At 41.5% G+C, this 23,411-nt stretch overlaps 2 protein-coding genes and 1 long non-coding RNA gene across 4 annotated transcripts in view; 1 reads left to right on the top strand and 2 right to left on the bottom strand.

The window, feature by feature from the left end:
* The window catches only part of NAT10 (N-acetyltransferase 10), a 364,178-nt gene that overhangs the window by 265,278 nt on the left and 75,489 nt on the right, over nucleotides 1–23,411 (top strand). The gene's annotated exons all lie outside the window — the stretch shown is intronic.
* Nucleotides 555–7,384, bottom strand: LMO2 (LIM domain only 2). 2 transcript variants are annotated; one of them, XM_069965196.1, is made up of 3 exons: nucleotides 7,004–7,384; nucleotides 4,169–4,387; nucleotides 555–1,444 (listed from the first exon to the last, which is right to left on the bottom strand). In XM_069965196.1, exons 1-3 carry the CDS (start codon nucleotides 7,042–7,044, stop codon nucleotides 1,225–1,227), a joined length of 480 nt encoding a protein of 159 aa, XP_069821297.1. In that variant the 5' UTR covers nucleotides 7,045–7,384; the 3' UTR covers nucleotides 555–1,224. The 2 variants fall into 2 exon arrangements, with proteins under 2 accessions (XP_069821297.1, XP_069821298.1); XM_069965197.1 differs by having other exon boundaries at nucleotides 4,172–4,387; nucleotides 7,004–7,378.
* The window catches only part of LOC138787899 (uncharacterized), a 38,398-nt gene continuing 27,316 nt past the window's right edge, over nucleotides 12,330–23,411 (bottom strand). Inside the window, exon 2 of the long non-coding RNA XR_011362528.1 lies at nucleotides 12,330–12,594. This is a non-coding gene — a long non-coding RNA (uncharacterized lncRNA). The remainder of the gene's footprint in view (nucleotides 12,595–23,411) is intronic.

The following is a 23,411-nucleotide window of genomic DNA, read 5'->3' as shown; positions in this document are numbered from 1 at the left end:
GTGTGTGAGCCTTTCTCTCTGTCTCCCCCTTCTTCCCCCTCCCTCCTGAGACGGTTGATGTGAACAAGTCTCTGGTAGGCTTTATCTGCAACATTGTAGCTTCTTTGTAATGCCAGGAGGATTGATCACAGTGAATTCATCAGCAACTTGACCTCAGATTAAACCTACCAGCATTACAAAGAAGCTACAATGTTGCAGATAAAGCCTGCCAGGGTCTTTCTTACAAAAGGGAGGGGGAAACAGAGAGAAGAGCTTACACAGATTATTTAATGGGCGTGTGTTGGGACCTAGGGAGGACTACTACCACTCCCAGCCCTGTAACAAGTGCCGTAGCTATACCATACCATCATCCCTGGCATGTACCACCAAGCCCGCTTGGTTACCATATACACTTATGTAGATAACAGGTATAAGCTCAGATACACCTCTAGGGATGTGTCTCTTTACCAATTTGTTAACTGTTTCCTATCACAAACTAGCAGAATAGTGAACGCAGCTCTGGAGTATACTATATTGTTGTATAAATAATAAAAAGGTGTGCTGCCAGAGAAATGTAAATGTGAACCTAGCCTTTTTAATGCAATATATATATATATAAGGTTAGAGGCTTCCCCTCTACCCTGTAGCTTCAGAGCAGACGCTATATACCATTCCACACAGGAAGAACTATGTCAGTTACATTTACATGGTCATAAACCTCTCCAAAGTAATGGAAGATCCATGCTCAAAATTAACAATTGAAAATTAAAAGGCATTATCCAGGATTAGAGAAAACACAGCTACTTTCTTGCAAAAACAGCGCCACCATGGTCCTCAGGTTGTATGAGGTATTACAACACAGCTCCGTTCACTTCTATGGATCTGAACTGCAAAACCACACCCAGACTGAGGACAGTGGTGGCGCTGTTTCTGAAAGAAAGTGGCCAAGTTTTTCTAAACCCGGAGAACCCCTTTAAGTACAGATACGCTTGCATTGCATAGATTATCCAGCATTTACATGTTTTGCTTCCACTCACTGCCGAAAATTGCAGTGGAAGTTTGCGTCATTGTCACCAAACAAAAAGTCTCTTTGTTACTATCTGGACAGCAGCAGTGTCCTTCATATTCTATAGGAGGGAACCACTCTAGCACCATCGCAAGGACTCAAACAGAACCATCTTGACTTCAGAGTCCGTCAGTTGTGAATGTCATAGTGTGTGGCCTGTCTAGTCTTAGTCATCCAGTCTACATCATGCCATTGAGTTTGGTCCATTCGTAGATGTCCTGCTCGCACACAATGTCCGAGTTGATGAGCAGGTATCGGTCGCCGACGCAGAAATGCTTCTGACAGGCGGCGCACTTGAAGCACTCCAGGTGGTAGACCTTGTCCTTCACCCTCATGGTCATTTCATAGGCCCGGATTCTCTTGTCACATGATGCACAGAGACCATCTTGGCCGAAAAGCCTGTTGGAGGAAGTCAGGGAAAGGATATTGTTAAGTAGTGCACAGTGTTATATGTTCCATCTACTAGGAAATCATATTGATGGCCGTACAGGTAATACACAACACAGAGGTCTAGCATCTCTCTACTTACTATATGATGTCTAAATACATGTAGGGATGTATGTAATGTGTATATACACTATAAGGCCATGTGCACACTAAGGCTCCGTTCACATGGAGTAAAACTGGCGGAATTCCGCCAGCCTCCGTGTCATAATGACAGTCTATGGGAGGCTCGTGCGCCTCCTCTCTCTGCATCTTTATGGACATGTCCATCCTTCAGCGCGGAGAGAGCAGGTGCGCGAGCCTCCCATAGACTGTCATTATGACACAGAGGCTGGCGGAATTCCGCTAGTTTTACTCCATGTGAACGGAGCCTTAGTATAACAGCGGCCGTTCTGTGACCCGGCCGGATCCCAGAACGGCCGGTGTTTGAGAAGATCGTCCCAGCCGGTACTACAGTACCGGCCGGATGATCTTCACTTCTGCTGAATTCGGATGTGGGAGCACCTGTGTGCGCCCGCATCCGAATTCACCGCTGAACACAATGGAGTGTGCAGCTGGAGCCGCACTTTCCATTGTGTGAACTGACAGGTTCTTTGAGGCTGCTATTCAATGAACAGCAGCCGCAGAAAACTGACACGTTTTTTCTTGCGGCCGGATAGAATCCTGGCCGGCACGTATACTATGGGTATATGCTCCGGCCGGGATTCCATTCATTACAATAGAACGTGTGTTTTGTACAAATCACAGCCATTGTTGCAAATTGCAACAGCGGCCTTGATTTATACAACACATACGTTGTGTGAACATAGCCTAAGGGTATATAGATAATGATGGACTATATTATGTAGAATGATGGACTATATGATGAAGAATGATGGACTCTATGATGAATGATGGACTCTGTGATGAAGAATGATGGACTCTATGATGAAGAATGATGGACTCTATGATGAATGATGGACTCTGTGATGAAGAATGATGGACTATGATGCAGAATGATGGACTATGAGTAGAGTAATGATCCAACAATGTGAAATGATGGACTGTATGGTGCAGAACATTGGACTATATGATGTAGGATGATGGATTATACAATTTACAAAGATGACTTGTACAATGTAGGTTGATGGCCTAAGCCCTGTGTAATCACAGACTGTACAGTGTGGATGATGGTCTATATATGATGTAGAGTTATGGATTATATGATGTAGAATGACGTATAGAAATGCAGAATAATAGCCTATGCAATGTACAGTCATGGTGTATGCAATGCAGAAGGATAGACTAGAAGTATGGTGTATACAGTGTAGCATAATGGACTATAATATGTAGAGTGATGAGATATACAATGTAGAGTGATGGACTGTACTAAGTAGAATAATAGTCTGTATAATGTAGAATGACAGACTGTAGAACTATGGTTTTATATAGTGTAGAATGATGGACTGTGCAGTATACAGTGATGGTCTATATTATGTATAGTGATGGACTGTACAGTATAGTATTACACTATATTATGTATAGTGATGGGCTGTACAGTATAGTATGACACTCTATATTATGTATAGTGATGGACTGTGCAGTATAGTATGACACTCTATATTATGTATAGTGATGGACTGTGCAGTATAGTATGACACTCTATATTATGTATAGTAATGGACTGTGCAGTATAGTATGACACTATATTATGTATAGTGATGGACTGTGCAGTATAGTATGACACTCTATATTATGTATAGTGATGGACTGTGCAGTATAGTATGACACTCTATATTATGTATAGTGATGGACTGTACAGTATAGTATGACACTCTATATTATGTATAGTGATGGACTGTGCAGTATAGTATGACACTATATTATGTATAGTGATGGGCTGTACAGTATAGTATGACACTCTATATTATGTATAGTGATGGGCTGTACAGTATAGTATGACACTCTATATTATGTATAGTGATGGACTGTGCAGTATAGTATGACACTCTATATTATGTATAGTGATGGACTGTGCAGTATAGTATGACACTCTATATTATGTATAGTGATGGACTGTACAGTATAGTATGACACTCTATATTATGTATAGTGAAGGACTGTGCAGTATAGTATGACACTATATTATGTATAGTGATGGGCTGTACAGTATAGTATGACACTATATTATGTATAGTGATGGACTGTGCAGTATAGTATGACACTATATTATGTATAGTAATGGACTGTACAGTATAGTATGACACTATATTATGTATAGTGATGGGCGGTGCAGTATAGTATGACACTATATTATGTATAGTGATGGACTGTACAGTATAGTATGACACTATATTATGTATAGTGATGGACTGTGCAGTATAGTATGACACTCTATATTATGTATAGTGATGGACTGTGCAGTATAGTATGACACACTATATTATGTATAGTGATGGGCGGTGCAGTATAGAGTGAGGGTCTATATTATGTACACTGTAATGATGGACTGTGCAGTGTTGGGTGATGGACTGTGCAGTATAGAGTGAGGGTCTATATTATGTATAGTGATGGGCGGTGCAGTATAGAGTGAGGGTCTATATTATGTACACTGTAATGATGGACTGTGCAGTGTTGGGTGATGGACTGTGCAGTATAGTATGATCCTCTATATCATGTAGAATATTAACTACTTCTCACCACCTTAGGTAATCTCTCCGGCACAGCTTGCGTCCTAACTTGTAGTAAAGTCTCCTCCCAACTTCTCCCAACCGGCAGCCACACAGGTCACAGCTCAGACAGTCCTCGTGCCAGTATTGGTCGATGGCCTTTAGGAAGTAGCGATCCCCGATATTTTGCTGGCAGCCCCCACATGTCAGCAGTGAGGGTGGGATCTGCAGAACCTCATCCACTGGCTCACTGTTCGGAATAAATACACCTATCAATCACAGGGTCATTACATCGTATGGTCATAAAGACTTCCATGGGAGAGTTTTCTAGGTGTGCCCTGTGACCTAAGAGGAGGTCAGTATGCAGGGAGGGGGAGGAGGAGACTATGACCATTCCCTATTGTGAATGACAAAGTCCCATATTATTTATCTACAGGGTGTCTCTATAGAGGAGGATAGTAAAGAGACTGCAGACTACAGAAAGTATCAGCTTATTATTAGGCTTAGTGGCCACAGTGAAAACTGAATATACATAGTGATTGGAAAATTAGAAGGAAAAAAAAACAGCAAAATTCTTTTAAAAAATTTACTTTCCATTAAACTGTATGGCCACCCTAGTAATATTACCCCCTAAGGAGGCTGCTTATATATGTCCATAGATACCCATGTATAGATCTCTTAAGGGGTTGCTCCTAGTTGTAAGGGTCCTTCAATAAATCAGAGGGTGTCCGGTCACAATGATTGCCTTTAATCTGTGAGGGAGCTTGGCAGCAAGTGTTTAGCTTCCCTGCAGCACCCCCACAGGAGGAATGAAGCATTGCACAAGGTAGTCCTCCAGAGTGTGAGGCTCTTTGTAGTGGTTCTCCGGAGAGTCATTAACCTGTAGTCCATCTATTAACTAGTAATTTACTAACAGAATATGTGAACATAGGATTTAAGGGTGCAGAGGGAAGCCATGATGGGGGGTTGCTGGTAATGTTCCCCATAATGAAGGCTCAGATAGAAATCTACATGGACACCAAAATAGAACGTCACTGTTGATGACTGTGGATAATGTCTATAAAATCTCCAACTGTATTCAATCATTTGATGTCCCTGTATAGGTGTATCCCATTACTCTATATATCCCTGTATAGGTGTATCCCATTACTCTATATGTCCCTGTATAGGTGTATCCCATTACTCTATATGTCCCTGTATAGGTGTATCCCATTACTCTATATGTCCCTGTATAGGTGTATAATATTACTCTATATGTCCTTGTATAGGTGTATCCCATTACTCTATATGTCCCTGTATAGGTGTATCCCATTACTCTATATGTCCCTGTATAGGTGTATCCCATTACTCTATATGTCCCTGTATAGGTGTATAACATTACTCTATATGTCCCTGTATAGGTGTATCCCATTACTCTATATGTCCCTGTATAGGTGTATAATATTACTCTATATGTCCCTGTATAGGTGTATCCCATTACTCTATATGTCCCTGTATAGGTGTATCCCATTACTCTATATGTCCCTGTATAGGTGTATCCCATTACTCTATATGTCCCTGTATAGGTGTATCCCATTACTCTATATGTCCCTGTATAGGTGTATAATATTACTCTATATGTCCCTGTATAGGTGTATAACATTACTCTATATGTCCCTGTATAGGTGTATCCCATTACTCTATATGTCCCTGTATAGGTGTATCCCATTACTCTATATGTCCCTGTATAGGTGTATAATATTTCTCTATATGTCCCTGTATAGGTGTATAATATTACTCTATATGTCCCTGTATAGGTGTATAACATTACTCTATATGTCCCTGTATAGGTGTATCCCATTACTCTATATGTCCCTGTATAGGTGTATAATATTACTCTATATGTCCGTGTATAAGTGTATAATATTACTCTATAGGTCCCTCTATAGTTGTATTACATATCAGGACACTCAGATGGTCCCTGCTCCTGGGCCGCACACATCCTCTCGTCATGCCTCAGTTATTCACATAGGAAGTCGGAGTCATGGAGGCAGGAATGCCATCAATGTAATGTTCTCTTCTCTTATGATAAGTCGGGCTAAAGTTTATTCAGCTGTTTCATAAATGTATTTGTTTGGGGGAAGGTCAGTGACCGATTACATGACGGCTATTATATTCCTGCCAGGGGCGGTCACCCAGCTTTCCTGAGTCTTCTATCTCCTATCTATCTATCTATCTATTATCTAACGTACAAACAAATCGCAATCTATCTATCTTCTATCTATCTATGCATCTACTGTCTATGTCAATTGTTCAATCAATCAATTAATGATTTCTTATCAATCTATCAATTTACAATATCCATCACATCTCTCTATATCTATGTAGAACAATTACCATCAAAACTCCTATACAATGTGGGACCCATGACAAACACACGCAGCAGAGCCGAGTTGGTTATCCGGCAGGTTTCCTTGCATTACTACATGAAGTCACAGAATACACATAAGAATATCACTAAAAGTTGTGCCAGATAACAAACTCGCCTCTGCTACATCTGAACCATCCAACCCAGTAAACATCAGTAGGGTTGGGACACCACCTAGAGCTGCGTACCTTTCCCTAGATACCATAGACATTGAATACATCTTATATTGGGATCATGCAACTGTTGGTATATATAATATATAGGTATATAGTATATATATATATATATATATATATATGTGTATATGTGCCCGCCACTAACCAGAATATACCGCAGCCCCATGCAAACCATTGACCTCCATTCCATTTGGCAGTCATTACTCTACACCTAACCCAGTCACCTGTCCCAGCATCCCCCCCGCCATGTGCTATAACAATAAGACCCCCAATGTCCGCTTACTCTGCAGGGTCCAGGCTCTTCCTTTCTATGGCTGATGACATTTGTCGTCCCTTATTGTGTCCGCACAATGATCCGTTGTCTCCTTTCCAGCCAGCCACAATCCTCCAGAGTCACCGGCGGCGCCCCCAAATGACAGCACTGGCCCCCCAAATCCCAGCCTCACTCAATCGAGCTAGCCGCTGGCCCTTCTCCATCACTGAGCAGCCACATCTGTATTCCCAGGTCTGAGAGGGAAGCCTGTGTGGCTGTCACTTATATAGCGGATTGGTGTCCCCTTTGCAGCATTACTGCCTTAGCTCTGCCCCTTTGCTTTCATTTCCTTTTTCCTGATCACCATTCAAATACAATAGAAGGAAATGGTATTTAAAGGCACAGCTGCTCACTTCTCTCTGTCTGTCTCTAACCAGCCCTCCAGGGCGCTGGGATTACAATACTATTACATTGCAGCTGTCTTACCCATTAACCCCCTGCGTCCCTGGGGGTGGGAGCAGCTTTAGCATTGCACGTAGCAGCAGCGAGCTGCCAGCATGGCACAGGTTAATTATTCCCTTAATTGTAATTAGGGCTACGATTATTGCATCTCATTTGCATAAATTATGGAGCGTGAGAAAAAGTGGTTTCCTACCCCATTATGGACGCTATATTACATAAACGCCCTTAAAAGTTTGCAGACGGTGAAGCCGCAACTTGTCACCTTGCTGCTGCCAGGACCCCGGAGCAGAATGGGAATCATCCCCCTTTTTTTCCCCTACGTTTTTGCAATGTTTTTTTTTAAAAAAAAAACGGATGTATTTGTGTGCATCTGTTTTTCTATTCATTATAAAAAATTTAAAAAAACACAGATGAAAACATCATTTTTTTTTTTAACATACACAAAAAAGTGGTCGGCTACGTTTCTGTGTACGTTTAAAAAAAAAAACGGATGTGTCTTGATCCGTTTTTAATTTTTTAAGAATGGAAGTCAATGGAAAAATGGATCAAAACGGATGTAGACCAATGAAAGAAACGGATCGCAAAAACGTAGTGTGAACCGAATTATTAAAATTGGGGGAAAAACTGATTAAAAAAACAGATAGAAAAACGGATGTATTTGTGTGCATCCGTTTTTCTATTGACTCCCATTATAAAAAAAAAAAAAAAAAAGGACGGACGCTCACAAGTCAATTCTTTGGGTGGATGGCGGAATCCCCTCTGCATTGAATGGAGTCTACTGCACGGTCAAAGATGCATGCGGGCGCGAATGTTGGAATCCACGTGGATACCGCAGTGTGCACGTACCCTCAGGCTGTTCACACTGTCCGTAATTTTACTGGGTTCCCGCTGCTTTTTGGTGTCCGTTTAACGGAAAATAAAGGATGAAAAATCAGGAGCATTTGTGTTCATCCGTTTTTTTTCATTGACTTTCATTATTAAAAAAAAAAGAAAAAAAAAAAAGGGGGATCAAAGATTTTTTAGAGCACAGAAAAACGTGGTCATTCATGTTTTTGTGTACGCTAAAAAAACGGTATGCGTGTAAAATAAAATATTTTCAATAATGGAAGTTTCTGGACAGAGGATAACTTCCATGTATTCATACAGGTGGTGACTGGCTGAATAACACAGGTGTCTATAGCCCCGGGCTACAGCTAGATGATAGCCATGGTTCTGTGTCCGCCGTATGTGCCGTATGTCATATGTGCAACGCCAAACATCTGCCCCCAGAAGTCTCCTCTTCTTACTTCTATGTGATCTGACCCATGACAAGCGGTATCATTCACAATACTAATATAATATGTACAAGGAACCATATGACTATAGGTCAGGGATGCAAAACCTGTGGCCCTCCTGGACAACCTGTGTTTAAGGGGTCAGCACAGGGGTGGGGAACCTTGGCTCTCCAGCTGCTGCAAAACTACAACTTCCATCATTACCTGGACAGCCATTTGGCTGTCCAGGCATGATGGGAGTTGTAGTCAGTGGCGTAGCTACCATAGAGGCAGGGTAGGCAGTTGCTATAGGGCCCTGTGGAGGAGGGGGGCCTGGGGGAGAAGTCAAGAGTGAGTGCCCTTCTGCTTAACCCCTTATGTACTGCAGTGTGTAAGTGACCCAGTGTTTACTTCCATGCTGCAACACAAAAAAGGGTTAACAAGCAGAAGACAGAGAGATAACCTTTGACCTCTGTTCTCCAGCAGTGGCCAGCAAGTAGGAAAATGTGCAGGGCTCTGTGCAGAGGTCAGGGGTTATCAGTGCACAAGCAGTAAAGCAGATATATCCTTGTCTTTTGAACATTGGGTCACTTACACACTACAATACATAAGATTTAATTTTTTGGCCACATCACAAAGCATATACTATATATATATATACGTATATACATATATACGCAGTGCTTTGTTTTGTGCGTAGGGGAGGGGAACCCCTTAAATTTTTTTGCTATGGGGCCCTGTGAATCCTAGCTACGCCCCTGGTTGTAGTTTTGCAACAGCTGGAGAGCACCACTCAGTTAGGGTGTAAGGTGTTTCAGCTCTGTTCCGTTGAGTTGAATGGAGCTGAACTGTAATACCACACATAACCTGAGGACAGGGGTGGAGCTGTTTTAAAAAATAAAAAAAAGTAGCAATGTTTTTTTTTTTTTTTATCCTGGCTAACCTCTTTAAAAATCTAGTACTAAACCAATGATTAATATTTGCCGTCCTGTTTCCTGTATATAGAGTGCAGATCTCAGTATGGCCTGATATGGGTTGTAGTTGCTGTCCTTGTAATGGGGACACTGATCAGGACTATTAGTTGTGTGTATACCTCCACTTTCAGGCTGGTTATTAGTGTTTGCGATGTTTGCTATAAATCCTGTATTTTCCCCCATGGCCGCAGACAAGGCTAATCCTGTTGATTTGCTGACTATACTATCCAGCAGACTGGATGAGGAGCATCATGGGTCAAGTAGCTGAATCACTTCCAGCCTGCGATTTGCTGACTGGATGATGTGCAGAGGACGACCGCTGGCATCTTCTAACCACATTTTCCAGAATGCCTGTGCTCACCATTTTTTGCAAAATTTTATATATATATATATATATATATATATATATATATATATATATACTGAAGCTATGATCCAAATGATGCAGTACAGAAGAGGATGTATAGTGGCGGTAGACGGTGATAGTGTCAGCACAGAGAATTGCAACAGCACCCAAGAACGCTCACTGTGATGCACAGCTATTTGACGCGTTCAATGTGGCGTCCCTGGAAAACTTGCTTGTGATCCAATATAGCAGCTTTTTAAGGGGTACGCCAGCGGACAAAAATAAATTCTTTCAAAGCACCTGGTGTCAGAAAGTTATAGAGATTTGTAATTTACTTCTATTAAAAAAAAAAAAAAAAAATCACCAGTTTTCCAGTACTTATCAGCCTCTGTATGTCCTGGAGGAAGTGGTGTATTCTTTCCAGTCTGACAGTCCTCTCTGCTGCCACCTCTGTTCGAGACAGGAACTGTCAAGAGCAGGAGCAAATCCCCATAGAAAACCTGGAAAAAATACACCACTTCCTGCAGGACATACAGCAGGTGATAAGTACTGGAAGACTGGAGATTTTTTTTAATAGAAGTAAACTACAAATCTATATAACTTTGTGGCACCAGTTGATCTGAAAAAAAAAATATATATATATAATAAAATATATATAATTTTTTTTTTTTTTTTTTGCCATCATCCATTATTTGCTGGGGTATCAGATATGTAATTTTCCCTTTCATTTCTAAAAATGGGGTCCTGGGTCTTCTGACTGTATAATGTCGAAAGCTATGAGTGAAATGCCATCTGCACAGGTAAGACTGATGTCTCCGTCAGGATTGCAGGGATTCACTAAACAAAAGCTGCACCTTCCAGCTCAGGCATCATGTCCTATAGCAGCGCTACATTGATGAAAATTAATAGGATAAAGATACTATCTCCCTGATCCCTCCCCATACATATGAATGGCAGAGAGTTTGATCGGTGCTTGTTTACTAGGTCTATTACTTGCGTGGTCAGGGTGACACAATCGATCACTAGATTTGTGTGGTCCGTTAACCGTCAGCTGCACCACCTCCCTTATTGTGCAGGGAGATGTGTGGCTGACGGCCAATCTTTATAAGGGTCCTATTACACGGAAAGAATATCGTGCGAAAAATTGTTGTATTGTTTAATCTTTCCGTGTGTATGCAGGCAATGATCAAACAACTATACTGAGCTGACCATAAAATCATTGTTAGTCGTTCCCAAATCTTTCAGTGTCTGTACACATTGGGGGAGATTTATCAAACATGGTGTAAAGTCAAACTGGCTCAGTTGCCCCTAGCAACCAATCAGATTCCACCTTTCATCCCTCACAGACTCTTTGGAAAATGAAAGGTGGAATCTGATTGGTTGCTAGGGGCAACTGAGCCAGTTTCACTTTACACCATGTTTGATAAATCTCCCCCATTGTTCGCAATTACGAATATTTGTATACTAGAGTACACAAACGATCGATCGCAACTAACAACTATCTTTCCGTGTATTTTGGTGAATGATTTTAGATCGTTCGCAAAATCGCTCGTTTGCCATTGTTAATCAGTGAAAGCGAAAAATCGATTTGTCTAATAGGACCCTTAGGATGACGGACAAACAAGCTCGCTAATCATCTGATCGCTGGGGCCTGTTACATAGGGTGATACTGGGGAGATACTTGGCCGGAGAACAACCGTTCAGGCAGATAATCGTTTAGTGTAATTGCACGCTTTGCACATGAACAATGTCAGCTGATCATGGTATTTCAACATGTTGAAGGATCCCGATTTGTGCAGTGACGGTCTGCAGCTCGTAATAAGAGTGGCAGCAGCAGACTGACCGCTGACCTCAATGGGCCGCCCTAATGATCTAAGGATCGTTCGGGTGGCCCAACCTGCTGCTCCCAGATCGCTGTCTGTGTATGTGTAATCTCAAGTTTTCCAGTACTTATCAACTGCTGTGTGTCCTGCAGAAAAATGGTGTATTCTTTCCAGTCTGACACAGTGCTCTTTGCTGCCACCTCTGTCCATGTCAGGAAGTGTTCAGAGCAGTAGAGGTTTTCTATGGGGATTTGCTCCTGCTCTGGACAGTTCTTGACATGGACAGAGTTGGCAGCAGAGAGCACTATGTCAGAATGGAAAGAATGCACCACTTCCTGCATGACATACAGCAGCTGATAAGTACTGGAAGACTGGAGGTTTTTAAATAGATGCAAATTACAAATCTATATAACTTTCTGCAACCAGTTAATTTGAAAGAAAAAGATTGCAGTTTTAATTGCCCCCATTCACCCTCTAATATCAATCAGGACCCAAGTGTTTTGGTGTTTTTTTTTACAAGCAGTAAACTGCCCCCATGGGTCACATCAGATGTACAGAGACTTCTATACGCTGTAAGATGAGCCGTTTCCACTTTTTCCAAGAACCTTTGGCTGCCGGGAGAGGCAGGGTGCCCCATGCCTGACAGGCACTGATAACCTGGGCTGGGTGCGGAGCGGACACATCACATGGCTTCAGCATGATCTGCCTAGATAACACTGGTCTTTGTGGTCGGGCTGAGCAGAATTCCTGGTGGTAATGTACACTAAAATGGAAAATAAAACCAAACTTAAGGCTAAGTGATCAGTTTAAGAGTAACTTGGATTAAGAGCGTTTTGGTTTAAGAGCTCACAGTTTTTCAAAATTGTGACTTGGTTTAAGAGCATTGCTTTGGTGTAAGAGCTCCCTGTACTGGGTGGGAAGGGGAGTGGGGGAGGGGCATAGTCTGCATAGCGGGGTCAACAGCCCTGTACTCTGACCCAGGAAGTCCCCCTCACCTTCCAAATTATAGAAGATCCACTTCAGGCTGGGACTTACATCATAGGACAGGACTGTGGAGGTAATTTCTTACCTGTAACCCCTCTCTCCCCGGACAGAGTGCTGCATGTGCCTGCTCACATCTGCCCTGCTCATTCCTTCACACTCAGCCATTCACACTGCTGTATAGAAAAGTTTCTGTCACTGTCCTCCTGCACAGCTCTGTGATTCTCACTTCCTGATTGGTCCATGCTGAACACACACCCCTTCCCTCTGACAGCAGCCCTGCTTCTCTATTCTAGCCTGTTGTACTACGCTACTGCTCTCCATCTTGCTGCAGGAGAAGGTCTCCATAGATCCATAGATTTACAATGCAGAGAGATGAAAAAAAGGGCAGCAAGCCAGGGAGCAAAGCACTCTGCGGTGCGCTTCTCCCGACTATTAGAGAAGTTCTGCACATCCAGACTTTAACATATCAAAAACTTACCTGACCCTTCTCTCTGCCGACTACATACGCCCGGAGATCTCATCTACCTTGTAGAATAAGGGTGGTATTACACGGGTCGATTATCATTCAAAAAAAAAATTGCTAGATCGTTCGGATGTGACCAATAATCGTTTAGTGTAATAGCAGACAACGATTAAACGACCAACGTGGATTCGTAGGTCGTTTGATAGAATTTGGACCTATATTTATCGTTGATCGTTCGCAAATCGTTCGCATAGAATAGGACGTCGTTCGGTCGTTCTCAGTAGCAATGAATGCAGTAGCGACGACAGGACGACTGCAAGTAACGATCATAATTCCGTGTAATTGGGTGAACTATTTCAAGTCGTTCGCTATAGCAGTCGTTTTAGATCGTTTATTGTTAATCGACGAAAAATCGCCTTGTGAGATAGTACCCTTAGGGTCCAATTACACCGAGCGATTTTTAACGATTAACAATAAACTATCGTTAACCTGTTTATCGTTAACCTAAAATTGGTCGCCATATTACACAGGACGATGGTCGTTAGTTACGATCAGTTATTGCGATCGTTACTACGATCGTTTATTCCATCTGATCCCGGCAAAACAATGAACAATGTGCAATTACACTGAACGATTAGTGAACAAATGCGGAACTTGAACGAACGAATGTGGAATTACAGCGAACGATTAACGATAATTTTAGGTTCAGATCTAAATCAACGATCAACGACATACAAACGATTTTTCGATCGTTGCCTGCAATTACACAGAATGATTATCGTTTAAAATTGAACGATATAACGATTTTTCGCCCAATAATCGTTCCGTGTAATAGGGCCCTTAGGCACCGGGGCCGGGCTGTGACTGCTCCCTCTCCACCTCGTATAACCAGACCCCTGAGCCGCAGCTTCATGGTGAGATCAGTAGCACAAGGCATTACCTGTATCTCTACTCTATCTATGTATTCTGCTGACTATTGCCCTCCCCTATCTCCTGCCTTGTAGATAACACTCAGACACCAGATACCCTTCCCCAGACTGAGAGACCCCTGATCAGTAGGATCAGTCATTGAGCAATGTCTGCCCACCGCCATCTTGTCTGCTAGCACCTCAGGGGGGCAGACGTGTCAAGGTCACATGGCTCAGCACTATCCTGGAGGTCCTTACACACCTACAAAGAAATCTGGTTTAGCCAACGACAAGCATATAAATGAAAAGATAAATCGCTACAAAAAGTCGTTGATGCGATCGTGTTAATATTGTAAAATAACACTGATCTCTGCGAATGGCCAAACGACGAGTGTTTACACCGAAAGGCTAGCGAGGGGTTAACTATGATTTTGAGGTCAGCTCAAAAGAGGAGATCAACGATGAACGATTTCTCATCCGTCGTTTGATTGTTTACATCAGAAGATTATCGCTTAATGCTGCGCTTACACGGAGAAATAATTTGCCCGATCGTACGATTAACGATTTAGAAGTAACAGTTTTTTTTTTTTATAACCATCAGCGTTCTTACGGAACAATATATGGTACGGAAAAATCGTTTTGCAATCGCTTAAGCCTATCTCGCACATAGGTTAAATCGGTGAACGACTGTTTACACGGAACGATTTGCGAATTTTTTGCTGGGTCAGGTGAGTGGTTAGCGGCCTTACTTTTAACTTTTAGGGGGGGGGGGGTGGCTTATTTTCAGGGGGATGCGATAGATAGATAGATAGATAGATAGATAGATAGATAGGAGATAGATAGATAGATAGGAGATAGATAGATAGATAGATAGATAGATAGATAGATACATAGATAGGAGATAGATAGGAGATAGATAGATAGATAGATAGATAGATAAATAGCAGATAGATAGATAGGAGATAGATAGATAGATAGATAGATAGATAGATAGATAGATAGGAGATAGATAGATAATAGATAGATAGATAGGAGATAGATAGATAGATAGATAGATAGGAGATAGATAGGGAGATAGATAGATAGATAGATAGATAGATAGAAGATAGATAGATAGATAGATAGATAGATAGATAGATAGATAGATAGGAGATAGATAGATAGATAGATAGATAGATAGATAGATAGATAGATAGATACATAGATAGAGAGATAGATAGGAGAAAAGGAGATAGATAGATAGATAGATAGATAGATAAATAGCAGATAGATAGATAGGAGATAGATAGATAGATAGATAGATAGATAGATAGATAGATAGATAGATAGGAGATAGATAGATAGATAGATAGATACATAGATAGAGAGATAGATAGGAGAAAAGGAGATAGATAGATAGATAGATAGATAGGAGATAGATAGATAGGAGATAGATAGATAGATAGATAGATAGGAGATAGATAGATAGATAGATAGATAGATAGATAGATAGATAGATAGATAGATAGGAGAAAAGGAGATAGATAGATACATACTGTAGATAGATAGATAGATAGATAGATGATAGATAGGAGATAGATAGATAGATAGATAGATAGATAGATATCTCTTGTACTCCTTTGTATTTTTGGAATAAATCACCTTTTCACTCTTATGCTGGTGTGCTGCGGAACATTTTTGCATACTTTTGGGGATCCCCAGGCCAGGGGACTTACTCTGTGCAGCACCTGCTCCATGATCTCCTGGATGTGCGGCTCTTTTTCCTATTTCTAGATAGATAGATAGATAGATAGATAGATAGATAGATAGGAGATAGATAGATAGGAGATAGATAGATAGGAGATAGATAGATAGGAGATAGATAGATGATAGATAGGAGATAGATAGATAGATAGATAGATAGATAGATAGATAGGAGAAAAGGAGATAGATAGATAGATAGATACATACTGTAGATAGATAGATAGATAGATAGATAGATAGATAGATAGATAGATAGATAGATGATAGATAGGAGATAGATAGATAGATAGATAGATAGACAGGAGATAGATAGATAGATAGATAGATAGATAGATAGATAGATAGATAGATAGATAGACAGGAGATAGATAGATAGGAGATAGATAGATAGATAGATAGATAGATAGATAGATAGATAGATGATAGATAGGAGATAGATAGATAGATAGATAGATAGATAGACAGGAGATAGATAGATAGATAGATAGATAGATAGATAGATAGGAGATAGATAGATAGATAGATAGACAGGAGATAGATAGATAGATAGATAGATAGATAGATAGGAGATAGATAGATAGATAGATAGATAGATGAGTGACGTGTCTGAACATTACTTATTACATATAGGATATTCATGTTTTTCCGTCTCCATGTGTACTCGGATTATACGTGTTGTCACCACCCTGTGATGCCCTAGAGCCCTCCCATAAGGTGGTGGCTGATGAGGTCCCCCGCTCCGTGGTAATTAGCCGCCTCATTAGACACAACTCTGCGCTGTAATTGGTTGATTCATTAAGGCAAAAGATGTCAAACTGTGAGATGCAAAAGCTGGTGATCAGCCGCAGGAAGAGGGAGGCCCCCGCCACTATCCCAGTACTCATCCTCCTCCATGTAACAAGGGGGGGGGGCTGGCCTCACTATTCTACAGGGTCTGAGAATTTACCTCAAAGATCTGTATTCCTATATGTAATGAGTGATCCTGGTTATAGCACCAACGTATTCTATAGCATTGTACAGAGATTATCACCATTAACATCAGGCCTTATCCCCAATGGGGCTCACACTCTCATTTTCCTCTCATTTACGGAGACCAATGTCATAGGAGGCCAATTACCTACAGGGAGAGAATATATGAATGTTATCCATGGTTTAGACCAGGGGGAGGGAACCTCGGCTCTCCAGCTGTTACATAACTACAACTCCCATCATGCCTGGACGGCCAAAGCTAAAGCAAGATCAGCGCTTGTTTACTGGACTTATTAGACGGCCTGATAATCGGGTACTAAGGGCTGCAGGGACATCGTTAGCGATGTCCATGCAGTCCTTGACCAAACACCTGATATCTTACCTCTCCCCACTCCCGGTCTTCTCTCCTGTCCTCACCAGTCTCGGCGGCAGCAGCGTCTAAGCGGCCTGTCAGCCATCGGCCACGCATAAGTGTTACACGTAGCGATACGCGGTCAGCGGAGTTAGGGGAGTTGGAGAGTTAGGAGGCCTCCCCTACACCCTATACTGTACTATATAATGTATGGTCACCTTAAAGGGGAGACATTTATTTTCTTTAAAATGTACTGAAATTTATATAGATTTGTAATTTACTTTGATTTAAAAATCTCAAACCTTCCAGTACTTATCAGCTGTTGTATGTCCTGCAGGAAGTGGTGTATTTGCAGTGCTCTCTGTTGCCACCTCTGTCCATGTGAGGAACTGTCCAGAGTAGGTGATGTTTTCTATGGGGATTTGCTATTGCTCTGGACAGTTCCTGACATGGACAGAGGTGGCAGCAGAGAGCACTGGAAACACACCACTTCCTGCAGGACATACAGCAGCTGATAAGTACGGTAAGACTTGAGATTTTTTAATAAAGGTAAATTAAAAATCTATATAACTTTCTAGTACCAGTTGATTTGAAAGAAAAAAAAAATAGTTTCACCAGAGTACCCCTTTAATGTATTTTGTGGCCTCCCCCTTCAAGCTGCAGATTATAGGAGAGGAGGGTTGGGCATATACTGTATATATATATATATATATATATATATATATATATATATATATATATATATTTAGAACGTGTTCAAACTAATGTTTAAAAAAAATTTATTCTCCGGAGTTCCCCTTTAAATATAGTCTCATACACTTTTAGGAGTATTGATATTGAGGGATTGTATATGGTGCTTGGCACTCTATGGCGGCGTTATGCCTTCTAGTACATAACACAAAAGCAATTTACTTATCTAACAAGAGAAAACAGGAAAGGACGAGCCCAGACGTTTATTAAAAGGGGGAAAAGTGATGGAACAAGATGGCAGGAAGTGGCTTTTCTTTTCTTGTCGGAGCTTCCTCTGAGTTAATAGCCGGTGACATTACATTGAATTTGATCTTCGACCTCCATTAACCTCTGACATTAGAAAATTCTCTAGCTGGATTCAGGTCAATTTGAGGAACATTTCACAAATTAGCTGCAAACGTCAGCCCCGAACTCATCACCGCAATAAGGTCCCCGGCTATGGGATGTAAGATACAAAACGCCAATGGAGGGAAGTATAAAGTATATGGGGGAGAATGGGACACCAGAAAATGGCCAATGCTGATTTATACGGTGGAGTCCTTCGAGGTTTTTTTCCCTTTCAAATCAACTGGTTTCAGAAAGTTATATAGATTTGTAAGTTTTCCAGTACTTTCAGTACTTATCAGCCACTGTATGTCCTGCAGGAAGTGGTGTATTCTTTCCAGTCTGACACAGTGCTCTCTGATGTCAGGAACTGTCCAGAGCAGCAGCAAATCCCCATAGAAAACCTCTTCTGCTCTGGACAGTTCCTGACATGGACAGAGGTGGCAGCAGAGAGCACTGTGTCATACTGGAAAGAATACACCACTTCCTGCAGGACATGCAGCAGCTGATAAATACTGGAAGACTTGAGTTTTTTAAATTACGTAATAATAATAATAATAATAATAATAATAAATTATACAATAATAATACATAATAATAAATTACAGATCGGTAGAATTTAGGGTTCACACTGTATTTTTGCAGTAGTTTTTTATTTATCATTCGTTTTATGCAAAAAAACGGATGTATTTATATGCATACGTTTTTCCACGTTTTTGCGTACACTTAAAAAAAAAAATTATGCATTTTTTTCTCCATTTTTGATCCCCTTTTTTTTTTATAATGGAAATCTATGGAAAAACAGTTCATAATGGTCGCAGACAAATGCATCAGTTTTTTTTAATTATTTATTTTGCATAAAATGGATGGGAAAAAACAAAAGATTGCAAAACGTGTGAACCCAGGCTTATACATATCTGTAATTTACTTCTATCTAAAAATTCAGTACAGTACTTATCAGTTGCTGTATGCTCTGCAGGAAGTGGTGTATTCTTTCCAGTGTGACACAGTACTCTCTGCTGCCACCTCTGTCCATGTCAGGAACTGTCCAGAGCTGGAGGTGTTTTCTATGGGGGATTTCCTACTGCTCTGGACAGTTCCTGACATGGACAAAGGTGGCAGCAAAGAGCACGTCAGACTGGAAAGAATACACCATTTCCTGCAGGACATACTGCAGCTGATAAGTACTGAATTTTTAAATAGAAGTAAATCACAGAGCTGATTTAAAAAGAAAAAAAAGTGATCATAAAAAAGGGACTAAAAGTAGATTTACCCAACATGTAGGATTTAAAACTAATGTTAGAGTGCGGTGCAGTAAGGGTTAAGAGAGGGTGCACTGACTTTCTTGAGCAATTAGTGCTGTTTGTTTACCCTGTAGCCTAATAACAGGGCCTGCCACAGAGCCAGCTCTAATCACCCGCCGCATGCTCTGCTAATGGCGGCTCGTAGACCTTGTTTACATCTTAATGAGCTGTTTTCGTCATCCTGAGCGAAGAACAATTAGAGAAGATGCACAATGAGGTTTCCCTGATCCCCGCCAGTGGAACACAGTCACATTGACTCATCCGGCGCTCACGTTGCCTCATTCAAGAGGGAGCAATTTAAGATAACACAAAGCTGATCTGTACCCCCCAGGGCCGGGGAATTAGCTGCCAGACCCGACTGGCACCACAATCACACAGACATGTCGGATTGTACGGACAATCAGCCCTGGCCGCACAATTATTACATTTTTCAAAAAAAGCGCTCAAGTCTCCCTTGAACTTATTTAATGAAACAACATCATGTGGCAGAGAGTTCTTAACTGTACTTATTATTTCTACGCCCTAAATGCATAACCTTACATTTATTCACATTGAACTTTACTTGCCATTTCTTTGCCCAAGCCTCCAGCTTCTCCAAATCCCTCTGTAATATGATATTATCCTCCTCTGTGGTGAATACTTTACCCAGTTTAGTATCATCTGCAAAAAAGGAGATTCTACTCTGTAGCCCTTCTATGAATATATTAAAAAGGAGTATACTCAATACTGACCCCTGCGGTAACCCACTAGTAACTGTTACCCAATCAGAGTATGTTCCATCAATAACCACCCTCTGTTTTCTAGCACTTAGCCAGTTACTTACCCATGTACATATATTTTCTCCTAGTCTCAGCATCATCAGGGTCATAAAGGAAAGACTGAGATTTCTCCTCCTTTCAAATGCATTCCTTTTTTTTCCCCATTAATTGCAATTAAAAACCTGACTGTGTGAACACACCATAATAGGCTGTGAAGATGAGATCTGATCTGGGAGATCAGGACTTGTTTACTCAGTGGCTCAGGCCCTGTAGGTGGGCATACACCTTCAATACCTGATAGTTATCTCTCCTGTCCTCCCCATACACATGAATATTCAGCGTGGCCAAGTGTCCCTGTGTTACTTATAGGGAGGACAGTTTATGGGACTAAATAACCTTTCAACAACATTGGTGAAAGGGCATTGCCCCTGGACAACCCCATATAAATCAGAAATTGGTCATTTCGGTGGAATACACAGGCACTCGAATGTGTATGGGAACATTTATGTGTTCCCTATAGGAAGGGATAAGTAGCAGGTTCTGGCTGCGGCTTATCCCTCCGAGAACAAATGAGTAGGGAAGTAAAAATCTATCATGCTCAACTCCTATCTCCACTCTAAGTAGGGAGTCAAGGGATCTCCATACACCTTATACCAGGGATGGGGAACCTTTGGCCCTCCAGCTGTTGCAAAACTACAATTACCATCATGCCTGGACAGCCGAAGCTACGCTTCGGCTGTCTAGGCATGATGGTAATTGTAGTTTTGCAACAGCTGGAGGGCCAAAGGTTCCCCATCCTTGCCTTATACAATCAGCAGCAAGTGTGGGCAACTTTAGGTTAAAGTGTGTAAGCAAAATAACAACATTAAGTAATTAAAGGGGTTATTCACCAACATTTTTAAAAATTTCAAATCAACTGGTGCCAGAAAGTGGCAAAAATTTGTAATTTACTTCCATTGAAAAAAAATAAATAAATTATAAGTTCCAGTACCTATCAGCTGCTGTATGTCCCGCAGGAAGTGGTATTCATTCCAGTCTGGAGGGCAGGAGGAGAGGTTTTCTATGGGGATTTTCTACCGGTCTGGACAGTCCCAAAGGTGGCATCAGAGAGCACTGTGTCAGACTGGAAAGACATTCAGCAGCTGATAAATACTGGAAGACTGAAGATTTTTTAATAGAACTAAATTATAAATCTCTGGCGCCAGATTAAAAAAAAAAAAAAAACCTTTTTAGTGAACAACCCCTTTAAGAACTATCATCTGCATCAAGAAGAACAAGGAGTTCTGGAGGTGATGAGATGGCCCCGCTGAGTCCTGATCCCTACATCATTGAGGAATTACATGGAGGAACAGTAGGACCTGAGCAGCGACATCCACAGATCATCTGGGCTTAGTTCTATGTCTGGAACAACCATGAAAGACTGTGTGCGTGTTACCTGGAAGAACTGATGCTGTTAGAGAACATTACCCTCCCCGGCCGCAGTCAGGAAGAGGAATATTACATAATGTTCCATGCATACAATCCCCCCATTAGGCAGCGATAACAAGTGAGCGTGTAAGTGCCCCCCACCAGTGACAGGCAGGAAATTACAAATGCGATGTTGAAATGTGGCCTTGTTGAAGAGTTGACACCAGGGTAATAGATGCCTTGTTTCCTGTTTTTACTGAAAATTCTTTGTGAGGTAAAACATCCTATAAAAAAAAAAGTCCTGGCGGGGTCACAAGACTCACACATCTGGGGGCTGCGGGGGGGATTATGGTGGGAGATAGTCCAGTCACTTGCCACAGCAGACATTACCAATTATATACATGAATGGAAAAAGTAGGGGGTAAGATGCTGCCAGGCACCTCTGTCCCCCTCCACACTACTTAAAGGGGAACTCTTTGTTTCTTTTAAATTAACTGGTGTCAGAAAGTTATATAGATTTGTTATTTACTTCTATATAAAAATCTCCAGTCTTCCAGTACTTATCAGCTGCTGTATGTCCAACAGGAAGTGCTCTTTTGCCACCTCTGTCCATGACAGGAACTGTCTAGAGCAGTAGCAAATCCCCATAGAAACCTCTCCTGCTGGACTGGAGGTTTTTAAAGGGGTATCCGGTGCTATAAAAACATGGCCACTTTTTTTTTCAGAGACAGCACGACCCTTGTCTAGTTCTGGTGCGGTTTGCAATTAAGCTCCATTCACTTCAATGGAACTCCGCCCAAGCTGGAGACAAGAATGGGGCTGTCTCTGGAAGAATGTGGCTATGTTTTTGTAGTGCTGGATAACCCCTTTAAGTTCCCCTTTAATTTTCCAGAGAACAAAAGGGATTGGCCAGTGAAATTTAATATGCCCAATCCTTGCTTAAAGGGGTTATAAAAAAAAAGCACAACTACCTTCTTGTAAAAACAGCGCCACCCCTATTCTCAGGTCGTGTGTGGTATTACAGTTCAGATCTATTTACATTAATTGAACTGAGCTGTAATACCACACCCAAACAGAGGATAATAGTGGTGCTGTTTCTGGAATAAAGTGGACATGTTTATGTAAGCCTGGATAATCCATTTATATTGTCCATACACCTTATACTAAAGACTATGGGCAGCTTTACTCAGATGTCATCTGTAGGAGGGGAATAGTTGAGCAACTCCCATTCCTATACAGGATAGATTCCACAGAAATGTGTGAGCTTAGCTGACATGTATGTATGGAGACAATGTCCTTGGGTGCTGTCTATACAGAAAATAATCCATACTCACTTGCCCTGATCCCCCACCAATCACTGCTGAGGTGAGTCACTGCTTCAGCCAGTGACTGGTTGAGCAGGCAATTCCTGCCTGCATCCAATGATGGGCCCAACCCTGCTGAAAATTGCCCACCCACCCAATTGCTGTTTGCAGTGATGTCCAACCTCAGCAGTAATCATCAGGGGATCAGGGCAGGCGAGTATGGGTTATTGTTTTGCCTTGCAGCCCTTGTGTCCTGTGGATAGGTCATCAATGTTATAAACCTGGACACGCCCTTTAAGCTATACGTTGGCTTA

Source organism: Dendropsophus ebraccatus, chromosome 4 (genome assembly GCF_027789765.1).
Source record: "Dendropsophus ebraccatus isolate aDenEbr1 chromosome 4, aDenEbr1.pat, whole genome shotgun sequence".
NCBI classification, from domain to species: Eukaryota; Metazoa; Chordata; class Amphibia; order Anura; family Hylidae; genus Dendropsophus; species Dendropsophus ebraccatus.
The sequence above is the reverse complement of the archived record's forward strand: the minus strand, read 5'-3'. Positions and strand labels throughout refer to the sequence as shown.

Excerpts from the sequence above, each read along its gene's own strand:
- LMO2 (XM_069965196.1), bottom strand. The coding sequence starts at position 7,044 with ATGTCATCAGCCATAGAAAGGAAGAGCCTGGACCCTGCAGA. Across the intron at positions 4,388-7,003 it reads AAGAGCCTGGACCCTGCAGA|TGAGCCAGTGGATGAGGTTC; the intron begins GTAAGCGGACAT and ends TATTCCGAACAG. Across the intron at positions 1,445-4,168 it reads CGGAGAGATTACCTAAGGTG|GCTTTTCGGCCAAGATGGTC; the intron begins GTGAGAAGTAGT and ends TTCCTCCAACAG.